This window comes from Ambystoma mexicanum, chromosome 2p (genome assembly GCF_040938575.1).
Source record: "Ambystoma mexicanum isolate Mex_15411 chromosome 2p, UKY_AmexF1_1, whole genome shotgun sequence".
Taxonomy (NCBI): domain Eukaryota; kingdom Metazoa; phylum Chordata; class Amphibia; order Caudata; family Ambystomatidae; genus Ambystoma; species Ambystoma mexicanum.
In genome coordinates, this window is record NC_090923.1 from 1229718786 (window position 1) to 1229738186 (window position 19401).

A 19401-nucleotide genomic window follows, 5' to 3' on the forward strand; every position below is an offset into this window, starting at 1 on the left:
TACTGTTTCAAATCGCCAAACTATAGTTCTTACAGTACCATCTGATTTTGTCTAATGATACTTATCAATGTTTTCGGAGACAGTTATTTTTCCAAATTCCTACTCTTGTGACATTTGGCTAATGTTAACTGATGGCTAAATGGTGTGGATATACTTGGCACATTTAAAGTTCCAGACTCCTCTTCAGTATCAATGCTCCTTCTTTTAAGCCCTTGCTTGTTTTTTCAACAATTTGAACCGTGGGTTTATGGACGCTTTTTTGAGTACTGTCTTCCATTGGTAATTCTTTCCCCTCATAGCTTATTTTATTTTTAAAAATGTGAACTGATCCTTGTATTTGTTTTTTTTTGTTTAAACTCTTCATACAACTTTTATCACTGTTCATATTTTTAGACGCATCATGTATCTGTTCTCGCCAACAAGGATCCATGTCCACACTAGTACCCTTTGCCCTAACTATAACTTCCTTCCCATTGCTGGTTGCTTTGTTTCTTCTAGGACTGTCTTCAATATTTATTACTGGTTGTTGGGATATTGGTGCGTCTCATTTGTCCCTACTCTCTTCTTGGTCAAAGTAAATAATTGACCTTAATCAAGCACATTCATTTATAAAGGATGTCGATAGTGTGGTGTCATTAAACTGATCTTCATGGTTGGTAATTAATCCAATCTCAGGTTCACAGGTTTGTTGGGGGTGTTAGCCATGATATTATCATCCTGCACCATTTTCTTCCTAGGCATACTGTGCATTTAGGTGCGAGATTATTTTTTCTTGCCCCTCATGGTGTAACATTTTATTTATTTATTTTGTTAGCATATTCTGTTGGGCAAGATTCTAACACTCTCGGGGTAGTTCAACATTCACTTTAGATAGTTTGTCATTGTTATTAGCATATCATTCTGTTTCATATTCACCTTAAGAATTAAGTCTATCTTTCCATACATTTATTTTTCGTTACATGATGTGTCAGTGAGGCTTTCCAGGTTTATTTTGAATTACGAATTACAAGAAGATTGTTTCCTTGTCCCTTCACCTTCTCTCTGAGCAACTCAACGTTTACCATAGAGTTCAAGACAAAATTGAGTGCCCCTAAGGTAGAAGGCTGCATACACTCATTCAATTTCATAACTGTCTTCCTCTCTGGCATGTTCAATGGATTCCATATGTTCTGCTAGTTTCTTGCCAGACTCCTGTTCACCCAGAGATTCATTTATTGATGTCCCAAATAAATCAGGGGTTGCTGATTAACAATTCCCCCAATTGTAATTTTCCAACTTGTCTATTAGGTTCAAGATCTTTCTCAACATTTATCGCACTCCTTTCCTCTGGGAAGCCTTGTCTTGTATTAATGTCCCTTGGGTTAATCCCACCTCCTGCAGGTACATCACTTTTTGAGGCTCTGGTTACCCTCGCTCAGGCAACTTACCCGTTTAAAGCAATTACCAACCTTTTTTTATGTTCGTTGAGGTAAGTGTAAAGTCAAGCCCTAGCCTTAGATAACCAGTTGAGGCTATGGGGGCATACCTTTATCGCCTGTTTTTCCAAATGGCTCAACATAATCTCATGTCCTTTGCTGAGTGTTATAGGCACTAAGTGTTCAAAATCTTGGGTAAGGCACAACAAAGGGGCAATTTGGTCAAACAGCTTGCAGAGCAATTTCACTTCTGCATCTAGCGAAGTGGCGTTCAAAGGCGCCTGAGCCCCAAGTCATTACTTTGCAGGTTATATTAAAGTTTAGCCATAAATGCAGGTTACTTATATCCCATCTCAACTGTCAATAACTTACCTTTTAAAAGGTCCAACGTTCAAAGCTCTAGAGTGCGTTGACTGCAACACCCTGTAGCACACTCTTGCCGAGTACAGTCTTGCAAGATATATACGTTTCCAGGCAGCAGACAGTTGGAATGATTGCAGAGTGCTCCAACCATGAAAAGCGGATTCCTGAAAGGTCAATCTGTTGTTATACTGTAAAGCGCTTTGGATTAAAGCGCTATAGAAACACAATAAATACAAATACAAATTTGATAGCGAATGTGCTGTTGACTTTTGACATGCTAATTAAAAGTGAACCGGAACCATGTGACTGCCTAGACATCCTCACCCACCACTGTCTTCTCTCGGCCTGCTCCAGTATAGTATAGTATGCATATTATTTGGCCGTACTTAACTATTTTAGCAATAATCACCTGTTCTACGGGCTGGAACATGTGGTAAGGCCCACTCAGGCCTTTAACAAGGGTCCCAGGTGACGTTACCACCCGTTTCAGCCCGTAGAATGGGTGATTATTGCTATTAGGACACTGGGTGGTCAGTCAGGTAATCCGGGGTACTGATAGCTATGTCTTTTGTAAGAATGACTGGGACACCTTGAAGTGTCCGGTTTATTTATACAAAAGACTTTTTCAAGATGTCTCGGGAGGATAGCTCAGCGGCAATGTGTTTGCCTTGGAAGCAAGACGACACAAAGCAACACAGGTTCGATCCCCGGGTCCGCGCTTAGAAACCTCTGGGTATTTAAGCGTGTTATAAATATGCACCTAAGAAAAGAAAAAAAAAACAATTACGCAACTAAAAAACAAACAATTCCTGTAACAGCGCCTCGATGCCCACGGGCTGTGGGAGCGCTTTAAAAATGCAAAAAATAAAAATAAAAAAATAAAGATGGCCCCCATGGAGCTGGAAGACTGAGCTCCAAGCAAAGCTCCTCTTCAATTTTGTGGCCACACGGAAGACTCATCAGGTAAGTGGGGGTGAAGGGGACCGGGTGAAGAGTGGGTGGGGGGCGGGGGGCGATGGGGGAACAGCCGTTAGGTCTCGGAACGTGGGCTTGGATCGTGAGATTCAGCCTGCGATCCAAGAAACCTGATTGGTTGCTCCCCCCACCCTGGGTGCTAATCGATTTTCATTGCAAGAATGTATTTGCTGGGGAAGAACACCACATTGATGCTCCTACGAGTGCTTATTTTTACAAATAATTGGGTTATGCAAAATCTGCTTTATTGCTATTCGAGCAGTTGAAATTGGATGTATGCATGTTGACTCTTGCAGTGAGGTAAAACAGAAGACCTGCTGTTGAAAAAAGATAATGTGTCTTCCTCGAAAAAGTATCTGGACATTCGAGGATATTTGAATATTATTCCCTGTAAATAGTCTTGCCGTACATTTGCCAAGTTTTGTTCGATAGAATTTCTGCACGTAAAATAATATGCTGTTGGACCAATGTGTAGCATCACTGATTGTGCAAGCATTCATCAAAAGTAAAAACGTGAACTATATAACTGTGTCAACATGAGCTGAAATGACTGAGGAATTTAATTTAAATTACAGGCGAGGATGTTTGATTTTTCATTGATCTCAACTGTCGTCACATCTGGAAATAAATTAATGCTAGTGTTATTCATACCACATTGACTGGTGAATCTGGCATCTCTGTAGGATACAGTGAAACCATAAAAACATTTGTACAGTGAGGTATACGATGAAGGTGGCATGTGTGACACAAACGTTCTTGACCAAAAGCAAGCTGCCATTTGTTTTTTAAAAGTTGTAATTGTTGGAATTCATTTCGGGTCGGACTGGTGCAATTAAATTACAAAAGCTGTGTTCTGTTCGTTTGTGTGTTTGTCTCTAAGGTTTTAACGAAGCAAATGATATTAATTTAAAAATAAATCTGTAACCCATTAAGACAATTCTGATGACTGATCCAAAATGCAATTTTAAATACTTTGTAACAGAGTATATCTAAACGGGAAGCATAGCATAGAAGACAGGCTGCCCAGCTAGTGCAACATGGCAAAGGAGGAAGGTGAATAATACTTTGCTTTACACTCACTCGAACAATGCAGAGGAGCAGGAAAATCGGGCTTCTGAGTTTCTGCCACGGGAGGAAGGATCAGAGAAGCCAACTCTGAAGCAAGAGTGACTGCAGTTGTGCAGATAAGCAGTGTTCGTTGGTTGTGCAATTCACATAGAAGCATTAGAGTCAGGTGCTGCGGTTAGAATGCCTGGGCGAGCACCAGCGAAGCCAAGATACTTAGTCACTAGAGTAGCAGGGTTATCCAGTTGTGCTGGAAGTACATTTGGATAGGAAAGATGAGCAAGGAATTGTACTCTGTGTATTGAAAGGGAGTTGAGAGCTTGTTTCCTCATTTTGTACCATGAGGAAAGTAGCAGGCAAGCTAGTTTCTGCAGTAATTTTATTGCAGGAGTGAGGAACAGGGCTTTGGTCCCCAAGTCAGTGAAACGAGCTGGGATGCCAAGCTCTCCTGTATGTCTTAACGGGGAGAAGAGCACGTTTGCCACGGTACAGGAAAGAGATTGACAATACGTTTTTCACTGTCTTGCAGCTCTTAGCAAATGTGTTACAACATAACCAGTATATTTATAAAGCACATTTGCATCTCCAGGGAGAGTCTTTGCGCTCATATCAGACATTTGTTACCCGGCTCAGTTAGTCCTTTATCACTATTGGAATGTTGCCACTGGGCCTGCAGGGATTAATCGTACCTGTGACCATGCGGTCAAGCACATAGCACTGTAATGGATGCACTAAGTGACAGATACAGCATGCAGCTGGGCTTGTGTTAGAAGGCATCCTCAAAATGTGTTTTTACTGTGAACATGCATACTTCATGCTTTACATAATTGTATGGCAGTTTTACTACGTACAAATGTATGACTAGTTATCACATTATGCCAATTTTGCAGTTGCTACGTGCCATTGTCTAGTGAGATTTGACTCTTGGCGAGTAAAAAATGGTGTGCTCTGTGCATGTATGGAATTGAAGTTGCAATTTGCCATTTTATGGCTGGTTAGTAGCTTGCATCTTTAATGTTTGCCCAGTTCTAACCACTGTTTGCAGCATGAGAAGGGGTGTACATGTTCAATTCAGCGAAATACCGTTTGAGAGACACGTCACAGTAAGATTTATATTCTTATTTTCATAGTAGCTATTTTTCTTGGTTCATTGGATCCTTTTTGTGTCCCACTGAATTATAGTTTTTTGACAAATGGACACATTTTTGTAAAGTCAAAACGTCTTTAGTAAAGATGAGATCTATTTGTCTGAACAGTCGTATCATGCGACTGGTAATCTTCAAAGACCTAACCTAGTACTCCTTTACTTTATTTGCAGATGACACTGAAGATGTGTGCATTGTGGAGAGGCTTTTCTCCAGCAGCCTGGTAGCTATTGTCAGCCTCAAAGCTCCCCGCAAACTGAAAGTCTGTCACTTTAAGAAGGGGACAGAAATTTGTAACTACAGCTACTCCAACACAATCCTTGCTGTTAAGCTTAATCGACAGGTGAGTCATTTCCTCAGATGACTACTATGGAATTTGAACCAAGAACATTTTGGGAAATCAAAGTGTAGGCATTAAGAATCTGAATCCCACAGACACCTCCATATAGCTGGTAACTGTGAATGACTGTTCAAAAGAGTAAATCAAGGGCCATTGATTTGGGGCCGCGGACAATCCATGGTCAGGGTTTGAAATTAAGATTCAATTAGCAGGAGCGAAAACCAGCTCAGGAATTACCGAGTATGTAGGAGGTACCCCCACTTTTTGGGCTTAAACAAGCGGTGAGCGGCGACGCCTGAAATTGGGACCTAAATTGTGTTTTGGACTCAGCCTGCATTGGCTCTTTGCACCAGTATGTATTTAATTGCATTTGGGAGCCTACATAATGCTCCGTTTTTCCTGTGAAGTCAGTTGCCATACTTGTTCCTTTGTTCGATTTTTGCCATTCCAAGGTGGCTGTCTTCAGTGCCTGCACCGGAGTTCTAGGCATGGTGCTGCTGGGGATGTGGGATTGGTTGCTGCCCTGATCATCTGGGCCAATGGGGAGGCTGGCAGGCTTGGCCGGCCCTCCTCACAAGGCCCACTCCTAAGGCCCTGTCTACCGCTGTCCACCGCGGTACGCCGGATCGCCGCCCCTGTGAGTGTCTGTGTGCCCTCTTACCCCCTGTGAGTGTCTGTGTGCCCTCTTACCCCCTGTGAGTGTCTGTGTGCCCTCTTACCCCCTGTGAGTGTCTGTGTGCCCTCTTACCCCCCGTGAGTGTGTGCCCTCTTACCCCCCCCGTGTGTGCCCTCTTACCCCCCCGTGAGTGTGTGCCCCCTTACCCCTCCGTGAGTGTGTGCCCCCTTACCCCTCCGTGAGTGTGTGCCCCCTTACCCCTCCGTGAGTGTCTGTGCCCCCTTGCCCCTCCGTGAGTGTCTGTGCCCCCTTGCCCCTCCGTGAGTGTCTGTGCCCCCTTGCCCCCGTGAGTGTCTGTGTGCCCCCTTGCCCCCTCCGTGAGTGTGTGCCCCCTTACCCCTCCGTGAGTGTGTGCCCCCTTACCCCCCGTGTCTGTCTGTGTGCCCCCTTACCCCCAGTGAGTGTGTGCCCCCTTACCCCCAGTGAGTGTGTGCCCCCTTACCCCCTGTGAGTGTGTGCCCCCTTACCCCCTGTGAGTGTGTGCCCCCTTACCCCCTGTGAGTGTGTGCCCCCTTACCCCCTGTGAGTGTGTCTGTGTGCCCCCTTACCCCCTGTGAGTGTGTCTGTGTGCCCCCTTACCCCCTGTGAGTGTCTGTGTGCCCCCTTACCCCCTGTGAGTGTCTGTGTGCCCCCTTGCCCCCCCGTGTCTGTCTGTGTGCCCCCTTGCCCCCCCGTGTCTGTCTGTGTGCCCCCTTATCCCCCCGTGAGTGTCTGTGTGCCCCCTTATCCCCCCGTGAGTGTCTGTGTGCCCCCTTACCCCCCGTGAGTGTCTGTGTGCCCCCTAACCTCCCGTGAGTGTGTCCCCTTACCCTCGAGTGTGTCCCCTTACCCCCGAGTGTGTCCCCTTACCCCATGAGTGTGTGCCCCCTTACCCCCTGTGAGTGTCTGTGTGCCCCCTTACCCCCGTGAGTGTGTGCCCCCTTACCCCCCCATGAGTGTCTGTGTGCCCCCCTTGCCCCCTTAAACTGCCTTTCTGCCCCTTACCCCCTCCACTAATCTCTTTTCTTTTGCCACCTTCCTACACTTCACCCCACTATCTTTCTCGCTCCTCTCTTACTCCCCCCCACTTAGATCTTACTCTTATCATTTTGTGGAAACAGAAAAATTGATATGAGGCTGGGAAGCCCAAAAGGAAACACATAACACAGGTTACAAAGGACATACAAAGCGCTTTATTCAAAGGTACAACAATTACCAAAAGTCAATTGACATACGGATAGCTATTCGGCCCTCAGAGTAACAGAACAAACTATCAACGGTAGTTCGCCGTGTTAGTGTGAGAGACCGTACATTGGGATACTTGGGTTTTTATACTTTTTATCCAGCTCTGGCCAACCCCCTCGCGGGTTAACCATTCTTGGAACCAGGCCTAGGGTTCGTTGCCAGGTCAATCCCATAATGTATGCATTTTGATCAGTTCCGCTGATACAGTTGTTCATTTACACATAGGTCAGGGATAGGACAAGGTCTCAGTTCGCGACCCCAACAAGTGGCCTGCGGGCATATTACTTATTCATGTGTGCGGAGGTCACAACGGCCAGAATCCCACTCGAAATGTCATTCGGCCTCCTTTTTGTTGTTCAGGGTGACATCCACACTACAAGAGAACCTAAAATGGCGGCTAAATCCAAGATGGCGATTTGCACAATACATTAAGGTCAAGACCTTGCCGCGGAATCTATTCACACATTGTTTTTTGACAACTTGGCGTAAGCCAACATACATTCAAACAATGCGATAGGAGGTATAATATTATTTCGATTTCCACAGACCCTCCTTTTGGCCTATGCCAAGTGCTAAACATCACTCCTAATACTTTTGAAAATAACTCCATGTGTTATCATCCATAGATTCCGCATCATTGTCTGTAATGTCTATAGCCATGAGGTCGTTCATAAAAACCTCTTGTAACATGAATTCTTTAGATGCTGTATCTGGGGTATATATTTTATGCCCTATTGCGCTCACTGCTTGAGCACAACACCCCCCTATCATTCCACATATACTTGGGAGGTATTGAAAACAACAATAAAGGAATAACAGAATCCCTAAAATAACCAGAATAACAGAAAGCACCTTCCAAACCCAAGATTGCAAAGAATCCCAAAACCAAGTACTAAGGTTCCAGTCTCCTACAGGGATATGAACTTCAGAACTGAGAGTATGCAAGTTCTGAATTGCTTTAAAAATTGTTGGTGAGGAGTCTGGTACGAAAACACAAGCGGACCCCACTAATCTGCATACTCCACCTCGTTCTGCCAAGATGACATCTAATGCCTTCCGATTTTGAAGTGCTACCAATCTTATCGCCTTTTGCTCTAAGGTCATATTGTAGAGTATGTCCGTGGTCCGGTTGATCGTTCTCTCCAGTACCCTTGCTAATCCCCTAATGTTCTCCGAGTTTGCTATTTGTCCCCAAAAGGGCACAACCGATTTAGCTATGTCCCCCAATACTTGCCCAGGGGTATCTCCGTTGTTGTCTCGCCGTGGGCGAGCCTTAGAAACCTCCAATGTACTAGCTACAAATACCCCGGGTAACAATATTCCTAAATAACAGGTTCCCTGCCAATCCTTGGGCAACCAGGGAAATGCTAAACTACCACAAACAAAATAAACAGGCCCCCCTACATACAGAGGCCTGTTTTCCCCAGTCAAATTTACAATGTTTTTACAAGCTTCAAAATCTCCCATTGGCCTAGTGCCATTTCTCTGTACACAGAAGGGAACTGAGTCAGGACTATGATTTACAGAATAAGAAGGAGGTACAGCGTCCTTATTGCCTATCGGAGCCATTTTAAAGGAGATCAGGGTTTGAAAAGGAAGAGAGAGTTTGTCAGATGGCCTAATAGAAGCAACGTTAGGTTTACTTCTATTTGCGAAAAGCGAGCATCCCAGGGGAGTCATTTCACGTTTCTCAAAATCATTTAAGTTAGTTCCATCAAAGTTCCCTGAGATGCTATCATTCCATCGGCCAAAGAATAGTGCTCTAAGAGAGGCATAGCAAGCAGTTGTTAAAGGTAGAGGATGTATATACCATCCTAGTCCCTTGTTCCCATGTTGCGGTAAATGAGTACAAATCCAACAATTACTCTTATTAAAAATGGCATGAGTAGCATTCATTACTATCATCAGAGTGTTATTATGATACTTCTGTCTATGTTGGGAGTCTCTAGGGGACAGAGTGTGAAGGTGTACAGAGGGAGTCAAAACAGTTGGTACGATCTTGGTCGGTAATAAAGGTTTCAAATGATAGATTTCTTCGAAATACCAAAGTCCTACAGCAGCAGTTGCAAAAATAACAATAATCAAAATCAAAACACAACAGTACGTTTTCGGGGCCCAGGCACATTGTTCATTGTTCGATTTGGTCACCCCCTTATTTACAAGTTCAGTACGGGGAACAGCGGTGAAGGTGGCAGGCATCGTAGTTTCTCGATCGACGGCCCCAATGTTCGTTGCTGGCAACACTACGGTCGCGTGATTTCTTAGTCCTTCCCAACCCTAGCCAGCAGAATCCCTTTTTTTGCTCAAAAAAAACTTTCTCATAACAAGAGAATTTTCCAATCACTTCCTTTTCCAGATGCACGAAACTCGTGCCGTAGTTCTATTTCCTTGGTCGAAGGTTGTACCTGATGGTACCCAATTTGTGTGGTCCGGAAGCAAGGTTTCGTCACTTCCTGAGGGAAGCGACGTGTCGGTGGCGACGGAAGTCGCAGAGCTCGAAACAGTGTTTTCCGGAAGTGATTTTTCAAGAGAGTGCAGAGACGAAATGGACTGTTACCCAAGCTCCTCTCGCTCAGAGAACTTCTCCGACGCACTCACAGCGCTGTTTGCTACTCCAAGATCAGAGACTGTAGCATCAGCGAGGGTTCTGCTTCTTCTGTAACGTGTGGCGTCGGGTGAGGAAGTTTCTTGACGTGCGTCGCGTGAATCCAGTTCTTCTTTCCAGCCACCCGCACTGCTGTCCTGGTGACCAATAATACCTGATGGGGTCCCCGCCAGCGAGGCGTGAGACAGGAAGACCTCTCGTAGGCCTTCACGAGGACCCAACTTCCAGGTTGTATATCGTGTCCTGGGCCTGTGTACCGTACAGGTAAAGCAGAATTCACCTGGTGGTAAATGAAATACAGATTTTTAGTTAACTGGTTACAGTAGTCTACAAGCAATACATTTTCCACCTGCCTCAGGGCTTTAGGTTTCGGGAGACCCCAAATGTTAGCAGGTCTCCCCAATACTACTTCAAATGGAGAAAGCCCAGTTCTAGTCTGAGGTGTGGTACGCATAGCTAATAACACAATAGGCAAAGCATCTGGCCTTTTTAGTTTGGTATCGGCACATGTTTTTGCAAGTTTATTCTTTAAAATACCGTTGTGTCTTTCTACCAACCCAGCACTTTGAGGATGTCTAGCTGAATGAAATTGTTTCTCAATACATAGGGCTGTACATATTTGCAAAATTACTGCTGCGATAAAGTAAGGACCATTGTCCGGCCAGATTATCCTCGGTAGCCCAAATCGAGGAAAGAATTCTTTTACCATAATCTTTGCTGTCGTCATGGCGGTAGCATCTTTGACGGGGAAAGCCTCGACCCATTTACTGAAGGCACAAATAATTACAAGAACATATTTTAGATTATTACATCGCTCCATTTCAATAAAATCAAAGTGTATAACCTCAAAGGGGACAGAAGGGGGCCCAAAACTTCCCCTTGGAGTCACTGTCCCCTTACCCACATTGTGCTGCAGGCAGATCATACAGTTCTGGACATGCCTCTTTGCAGTGTCCAGAATCTTGTCATTCACCCAGACCTGTTCTAACATTCTCGTGATCTGCTGGGCACACACATGCGTAGGGCCGTGTGCCATCGTAACCATTGCCAATACATAAGAATCGGGAAGCAACCATTTCCCTTCGGATGTATCCACCCAACACCCTTTGTCATCCAGTTTCCCCATGCCTTCAGCCCACTTTTTAGATTCCTCCATCGTCGCATCAGTCTGACTATCTCGCATAGACCCAATACCTTCATTCATTATACAAGCATCTCTCATTTCCCTCGAGGCATACATGTCCGTGCTAAGGTCTGTGGCCGTTTGTCTGGCTATCAAATCCGCAAAAGCGTTCCCTTTGCCTACATCATCTATGACCTTGCGATGTGCTGCACATTTCATGATCGCTAACTGTTTAGGGAGTGAGAGTGCCGAAAGTAATTGCATGTCATGATGCCTACTGTAACGCTCACCTGATTCCCGTAGAGGCGCCGGTCTTGACTGGGCGTATACCGTATCTTCAAAGGTGATGTGTAACACACGGCTGGCTCTTTGGGCTGGACCTCTGTGCACTGTATGTCTGACTTGAAGGGTAAGATGTCTGCAGATAGAAAATATGGGATTAAGGAACTGGGTTATTGAATGTCTCTCTCTTCTTCCCTTTCTCTTCTCCTGTAGAACCCCAAAGGTTAACGCTCTCACCTTAGGTAAGTGAACGCCGTGCTCTCATCTGCCTCGGGGCAGGGTGCTGTAACCAGTTTCTTCACTGGATAAGGGGAGCAGGCCTCTTGACTTCAGAGGACTGCTGTCCGTCGTTTACTGCACGAACGGTAAGTTTCGAGTAATTCTAATGTCTTTAAAGTCTTTAGTAATGATGTTTCTTGTTTTGCAGGGTTCCGGCGATGGCGGATGACGGGCTGAAGTGAGATGAAGATGGAGCCCGTGTGATGAATAGAAGCGCCTGGAAGCACGTAAGTAAGCGCTTGTTGCCTGCTTCACGATGCGCTCTAACTGTCTTTTTATTTTGCAGGTACAAGTTCGGAGCGGCTGCAGGGTGCCGGAATACCCACTGGGTTAGATGTGGAAAGGAGTAATGGCACGTGAGTATTAAAGTTCCCCAATGTCTTTAAACGCACCTTGTTTTGTCTTTCAGATGCGGGATGCAGCGCCGAAGGCCTCCGGAGCGTGCGAAGAGTTGGTAAGCTTTTGTCTTTCAGATGCCGGAATGCAGCGCGAGGCGTTGGTGACAGCCGATGGACCAGGTAAGTGAAGAGCTGTCACTGAAGCCCGTAATGCTAACCTGTTCTTTCTTGTCTTTATAGGTGTTGCTGAAGACTGGATTCAGGATGGTAAGCCTTTTTCCTTAGGCCCAGGATCAGATGCAGAAGACACGATGAGTGTTCTGCTGCAGAGGATGCAGAATAACGCAAAGCAAGATTCATCCATCGGGTGTGGTTTAAATAGCCTCCTGTAGTGCTTAGGTGTCTCCTTCCACAGCCACGCCTAGGTAAGAAAAGAGTTCCTGCTTTCCAGAAGAGTTCCAGTGTTCTGAATCTAGGGAGTGGCTCCTGCTCCGCCCAACAGGAAAAGTAGTTCCAAACAGAAGAGGATCAGAGGCTCAACTGGCAGGCAAGTAAGCAGCATGGTCTGCTGCAGGTAAGTCCACCCAAGCATTATGAGCCCGGCGCTTCCAGCGCTGGGACTGGGCATATTTATGAGCCTGGTGCCACTGGCGCCAGGACTGGGTCCAAAAGGTCCCAATTGGGACTGGTTGGCACTCGGAACCTGGGATATGGATCTGCTTCCAAGGGAGTTGGGAAAACACTGACCTTTTGGAAGCAGAGATCATGACAGTACCCCACCCCCCCCTCAAGGCCCCTCCCAAACCGGGCTTCTCCGGGGGTTTTGGCTTGTCAGGAAATGTTCGGTGAAATCTTTTGATTAGGCGAGGAGCGTGGACATATTCAGCAGGTTCCCAGGATCTCTCTTGGGGGCCGTAGCCTTTCCAGTCAATTAGATAAAATAGTTTAGATTTGGAGATCTTGGAGTCCAGAATGCTTTTGACTTCAAACTCGAGTTCTCCATCAACTAGGATAGGTTTTGGAGATTTAGTTAGTCGGGTTTGAGGTTGCACGGGTTTTAATAGAGAGACGTGGAAGACCGGATGTATCTTCATGTGCGGGGGCAAGTCCAACTTGACCGCTACTGGGTTTACTATGGTAGTGATGGAATAGGGACCAAGGTATCTTGGGTTGAATGTGCGTGGCCCTTTTAGAGGTAGATATTTGGTGGATAACCAGACTTGATCCCCTACTTGATATTGAGGGGCTTCCTTCCGATGTTGATCTGCTCCTTTCTTGTATTGTTCTTTAGCCCTTTGAAGGTGAGAAACAGCTTCCTTAAAGGCTTGGGTGATTGTAGAATGCAGGTAGTCTACTGCTGGTGTTTCAAGATCTTGGAGGGGATCCAACTCCGAGGTTCGAGGGTGACTGCCGTACACAAGAAAAAACGGGGTTTTCCCAGTTCCCGAATGGACAGAGTTATTGTAGGCATATTCGGCTATCCAAAGGATGTCTTTCCAAGTTTTTTCAGTTTGTTGCAGCATGAAGCGTAAATACTGTTCCAGAGTTTGATTGGTCCTCTCGGTTTGTCAGTCGGTCTGAGGGTGGTGACTGGTCGATAGTCTCACATCAATTTGAGCCGACCGACAGCAACTTCGCCAAAAATGAGAAATAAATTGACTACCTCGATCCGAAATTAGAACCGAAGGAAAACCGTGCAGTCGGACGATGTTTTTGAGAAATTCTCGGGCCAGAGTTGCTGCTGTTGGCAAGCCTTTGAGCGGAATGAAATGCGCCATCTTGGAGAATAAGTCCACGATTACTAGAATCGTATTGTATCCGGAGCATGGAGGTAGATCGGTGATGAAGTCCATAGAAAGCGTATGCCAAGGGCGAGGTGGGATGTCAATAGGGCGTAAGAGGCCTGCTGGTCTTTCCTTTTGACTCTTGTTTTGGGCGCATACTCCACAGGACATTATAAAGGCTCTGATATCTTTTTTCCAAGACGGCCACCAGAAGTAGCGCTTGATCTTTTCTGAGGTCTTGGCCATACCGGGATGTCCTTCCATTAAAGAATCGTGATAACAAGAGATTACTTTTTTCTGTAAATCTGTGCTGGGTAGGTATAATCGTTCTTGGAAATACAATAAGTTGTCCTTTACTGCAAAGTCCTTTCCCTGCAGATGCCAATTCTGTATGTCTGCTGGAGTTACAAGTTGCCTGGCTTTATCCTTAACTTCCTCTATGGATTCTGTGGCGATTACACCCAGAATTCTTTGTTCGGGAATGATTGGTACAGGTTTAGGGTTGATCAAGTGTTCTTCCACTCCCATCCGAGAAAGGGCATCAGCTTTACCGTTCTTTGTACCAGGTCGATAGGTAATTATGAAGTCAAACTCGGCAAAGAATAATGCCCAACGGAGTTGTCTAGAGGATTGGGCTTTTGCGGTTTTCAAATATTGCAGGTTTCGGTGATCCGTAATCACAGTAACTGTGTGTCGGGCCCCCAGCAGATAATGCCGCCAAGCCTTAAAGGCAGACTTGATAGCCAGAAGTTCCTTGTCAGTAATCGTGTAATTGATTTCAGGAGGCGAGAATTTGCGGGACCAAAATGCCACGGGATGCAACTGATTGGTTACCGGGTCCTTTTGTGATAGAACTGCCCCCATGGCAAGGCTTGAAGCATCAGTTTCCATGATGTAGGGGAGTTCGGGGCGAGGGTGTTTTAAGATTGGTGCAGAGATAAATTTAGTCTTCAAATCCTGGAAAGCTTGTTCCTCCTCGGTAGACCATTCAAAACGTTTGTTTTTCTTTAACAAGGCAGTGATGGGCTGGACTATTCGAGAGAATTCGGGGATAAACCTGCGGTAAAAGTTAGCGAAGCCTAACATGCTTTGCACACCTTTTTACGGAGGATGGTGATGGCCATTTGAGAACTGCATCGACCTTCTTTGAATCCATACGCACTCCGCCAGGTGATAATATGAATCCCAAGAATTCAACTTCAGTCACGTTGAAAACACATTTTTCCAACTTAGCAAAAAGTTTGTGTTGACGCAATCTTTCGAGGACCATTTTCACGTGTTTCCGATGTTCAGATTCCGATGAAGAATAAACGAGGATGTCGTCAATGTAAACGACAACACACACATCTATGAGCTCTCTGAGGACATCGTTCATAAAATATTGAAAGGCGGCCGGGGCATTGCAAAGTCCGAAGGGCATGACCTGATATTCAAATAGCCCATACTTGGTGCGGAAGGCCGTCTTCCATTCATCGCCCTCTTTTACTCGTACCAAGTGGTAAGCTCCTCTAAGATCCAGCTTTGTATATATGCATGCTTTTCTGACTTGGTCCAGGAGTTCAGGGATCAAAGGTAACGGATATCTATTCTTAACGGTGATCTGGTTCAGGGAGCGATAATCTATACAAGTTCTAAGGTCTCCTTCCTTTTTTGGAACGAAGAACAAAGCTGAAGAAGCAGGGGACTTGGAAGGACGAATAAACCCATTTGCCAGGTATTGATCCAGGTATTGTCGAAGGTGAAGGTTCTCAGGCTCGGTGAGGGCATAAATTCTACTACAAGGAGGAGTAGATCCAGGTATCAGGTCTATCTGGCAGTCATAAGACCTATGAGGAGGTAGAGAGTTAGCCTGATACTTTCGGAAAACATCTTGGTATTCTAGGTATTCGGGAGGTAACTGGGGAGTCTCTGAAGAAATTGCTGCCAGTGCAACACCAGGTGGAGGGTGACAAGTAGAGACACATTCTGGAAACTGGACCGTTCTTGCTCGCCAATCGATCAGAGGATTGTGTTTCTCTAACCAAGATATTCCTAGAATAATCTGAAACTGAGGGGCCTTGATCACATCGAACACGATCTTCTCATGGTGTCCATCTTGACTTACTAGCGTCACCTCTTGAGTGGTATGCGTTACTGGCCCGGAGGCTATCTCCGTACCATCCACCGTAGTAATGACGTCCTTTACAGCCTTGGGACAAAGAGTTAGATTCATCCTCCAAAACCATTTCATGATCCACATAATTGCCGATGGCACCGCTGTCGACGTAAGCTTCAATTGCATGTAATCGATCCGGATTATCAGGGCTAATGAGGACCATAGGTATCACGAAATGCGAGGTCACGGAACTGGTTTTCACGCTCGGCAAGAGGACCTCTATTCTTGTCGGGCGAGATCGTTTCCCTGCACAGAGTTTGTAACTTTGGTAACTGCAGCTCCTACTGCCTTCTTGGCAGGTTTCACCGGACAGTCTCGAAGAAAGTGCCCTGAGTTTCCGCAATAGAGGCATAATTGCAACTGTTTTCTCCTTTCCCGCTCCTTTTGTGTTAGAGGACCTTTCAGACCCCCTATTTGCATGGGTTCCCCGGAGTCTACTCCTTTGGAAGGAGTTGGCGGTTTGGAAAATACTCGAGCATCAAACTTTGAACGATCGGCCTTCCTGTTCTGCAGTCTGTGATCTATTTGAACGACTAAGTCTATATAGTCAGAACAATCTTGTGGGGGATTCACTACTTGGGCTAACACATCTTTGAGCTCTCCACGTAAACCTCTATAAAACAGCGTAATCCTTTTGTCCTCAGGCCATTGAGTTTCCACTATCAGTCTGTTGAAAGACGCAATATAAGCCAAAAGGTCTTGATTACCTTGTCGCAACGAAAGAAGCTCATTGTCCAAGGCCTGCCCCTGTGAATGTCTTGCGAACAGTTTTTCCATACTGAGCTGAAAAGCTTGAAAATCATGGAGGACCGGATCATCTTGATTTACTAGAGGGATCGACCAGTCTGCCGCATTGCCACTAAGGTACGAAAGCACGAAAGCTACTTTAGCTTGATCCGTTGGAAAGGCTGCTGGCCGGCATAAGAAATGCAACCGGCACTGATTGATAAATACTGCAAACCTCCTTGGGTCACCAAAAAATCGTTCGGGCGGAGCCAGAGGTACATTCCCAGGTAGGTTGATCTGCACTGGATTCATAGAGGATGTAGAAGGAAGATTTCCCCCAGATGCGGGTAACGGGGTCTGTCCGGCTTGTGACTGTAGCAATTGTCTAGCGAGATCATCTGTTCGCTCCTTGGAAATAATCAGTTCCCTTCTTAGAGCGTTCGTTTCCTGACGGGCTGCATGCACTTCTGCCCTTAGTTCCCCAAGTAACTGGGCTAGCTGGTCGGTGTCCGAGGTTTCCATAGCGCCTGGACGGGAGTTTTGTGGTAGGCTTTGCGTTCTGTAACGCTCACCTGATTCCCGTAGAGGCGCCGGTCTTGACTGGGCGTATACCGTATCTTCAAAGGTGATGTGTAACACACGGCTGGCTCTTTGGGCTGGACCTCTGTGCACTGTATGTCTGACTCGAAGGGTAAGATGTCTGCAGATAGAAAATATGGGATTAAGGAACTGGGTTATTGAATGTCTCTCTCTTCTTCCCTTTCTCTTCTCCTGTAGAACCCCAAAGGTTAACGCTCTCACCTTAGGTAAGTGAACGCCGTGCTCTCCATCTGCCTCGGGGCAGGGTGCTGTAACCAGTTTCTTCACTGGATAAGGGGAGCAGGCCTCTTGACTTCAGAGGACTGCTGTCCGTCGTTTACTGCACGAACGGTAAGTTTCGAGTAATTCTAATGTCTTTAAAGTCTTTAGTAATGATGTTTCTTGTTTTGCAGGGTTCCGGCGATGGCGGATGACGGGCTGAAGTGAGTTGAAGATGGAGCCCGTGTGATGAATAGAAGCGCCTGGAAGCACGTAAGTAAGCGCTTGTTGCCTGCTTCACGATGCGCTCTAACTGTCTTTTTATTTTGCAGGTACAAGTTCGGAGCGGCTGCAGGGTGCCGGAATACCCACTGGGTTAGATGTGGAAAGGAGTAATGGCACGTGAGTATTAAAGTTCCCCAATGTCTTTAAACGCACCTTGTTTTGTCTTTCAGATGCGGGATGCAGCGCCGAAGGCCTCCGGAGCGTGCGAAGAGTTGGTAAGCTTTTGTCTTTCAGATGCCGGAATGCAGTGTGAAGACCTCCGGAGCGCACGAAGAGTAGGTAAGCCTTTGTCTTTCAGATGCCGGAATGCAGCGCGAGGCGTTGGTGACAGCCGATGGACCAGGTAAGTGAAGAGCTGTCACTGAAGCCCGTAATGCTAACCTGTTCTTTCTTGTCTTTATAGGTGTTGCTGAACACTGGATTCAGGATGGTAAGCCTTTTTCCTTAGGCCCAGGATCAGATGCAGAAGACACGATGAGCGTTCTGCTGCAGAGGATGCAGAATAACGCAAAGCAAGATTCATCCATCGGGTGTGGTTTAAATAGCCTCCTGTAGTGCTTAGGTGTCTCCTTCCACAGCCACGCCTAGGTAAGAAAAGAGTTCCTGCTTTCCAGAAGAGTTCCAGTGTTCTGAATCTAGGGAGTGGCTCCTGCCCCACCCAACAGGAAAAGTAGTTCCAAACAGAAGAGGATCAGAGGCTCAACTGGCAGGCAAGTAAGCAGCATGGTCTGCTGCAGGTAAGTCCACCCAAGCATTATGAGCCCGGCGCTTCCAGCGCTGGGACTGGGCATATTTATGAGCCTGGTGCCACTGGCGCCAGGACTGGGTCCAAAAGGTCCCAATTGGGACTGGTTGGCACTCGGAACCTGGGTATTGGATCTGCTTCCAAGGGAGTTGGGAAAACCCTGACCTTTTGGAAGCAGAGATCATGACACCTACCTCCAAGGAGCCAGGTCCGACCCAGCAACCCCAGAGGCAGGCATAATTTCCCCCAGGGAAGTGCCAGCGGGCCCAAGCTGGGGCCCTTTGGACACAGTCCTGGCGCCTTAGGCGCCAGGCTCATAAAGCTAATCATGTGTTCAAGTGTTTTAAGGTGCACTTACCTGATGCAGACCATGCTGCTACATCCAGACCCTCTTGAGGCCTGAATGGAACTACTTTACCTGTGGAACTACTTCCCCCTGGGTGTGGTCGGGGAAGGATACATACGTGATCGGTGGAAGGATACATACCTGGAACTTCATCCAAAGCTATTTAAACCACGCCCGATCAGCAACTCACGCTTCGCGTTGTTCTGCTCCTCGCAGCTGGACGCTCACCGTGTCAGCTCCTGCATCTGGACTTCCGCCACGCCTGTCAGCATCCTGGGTCACCTGCTAAGAGAGAATTGGAGAGAAAGAAGACCTTACCTGCTAAAGCTGCATCACAGAGACTTCACACCGACGATCCTGAAAGGGAAGACATCATTTTAGAAGCATTTCGCTTCGATCGCTGCAGCGCTGCATTTCACTCACCTTTTCTGGGCACCTCCATCTTCAGCAGCGATCAACCGTATACGCAGCCACTTCCCAGAGCCTAGAGAGAAAAAGACAAGAACACAAGGTGAGAGAAGGAAGGGAATAGGAAAAGCTCAGTTTCCTTCTAAGACTTACCTGTTGGGTCATTCCCATTTCATTTCGGGTCCTGCTGCTTCCTGGCATTCCGGACCCCGGCCCCTATGGGGAAAAAAGACAAAGACATTGAATGAGCGAATGCAAAGACATTACCCGAACGCTCATCCAGAACTTACCTGTCATTTACTGGAACTGCACGTTTCACTTCGG

General features: G+C 46.3%; 1 protein-coding gene across 4 annotated transcripts in view; it reads left to right on the top strand.

Moving 5' to 3' along the window:
- The window catches only part of WIPI2 (WD repeat domain, phosphoinositide interacting 2), a 619932-nt gene that overhangs the window by 82643 nt on the left and 517888 nt on the right, over positions 1–19401 (top strand). For all 4 annotated transcript variants that reach the window (XR_011302182.1, XM_069645520.1, XM_069645521.1 and 1 more), the window contains exon 3: positions 5137–5306. Coding sequence is in view for 3 of the 4 variants with exons in the window: in XM_069645520.1 (XP_069501621.1) it covers positions 5137–5306 (170 nt within the window). In the remaining variant the exon portion in view is untranslated. The remainder of the gene's footprint in view (positions 1–5136; positions 5307–19401) is intronic.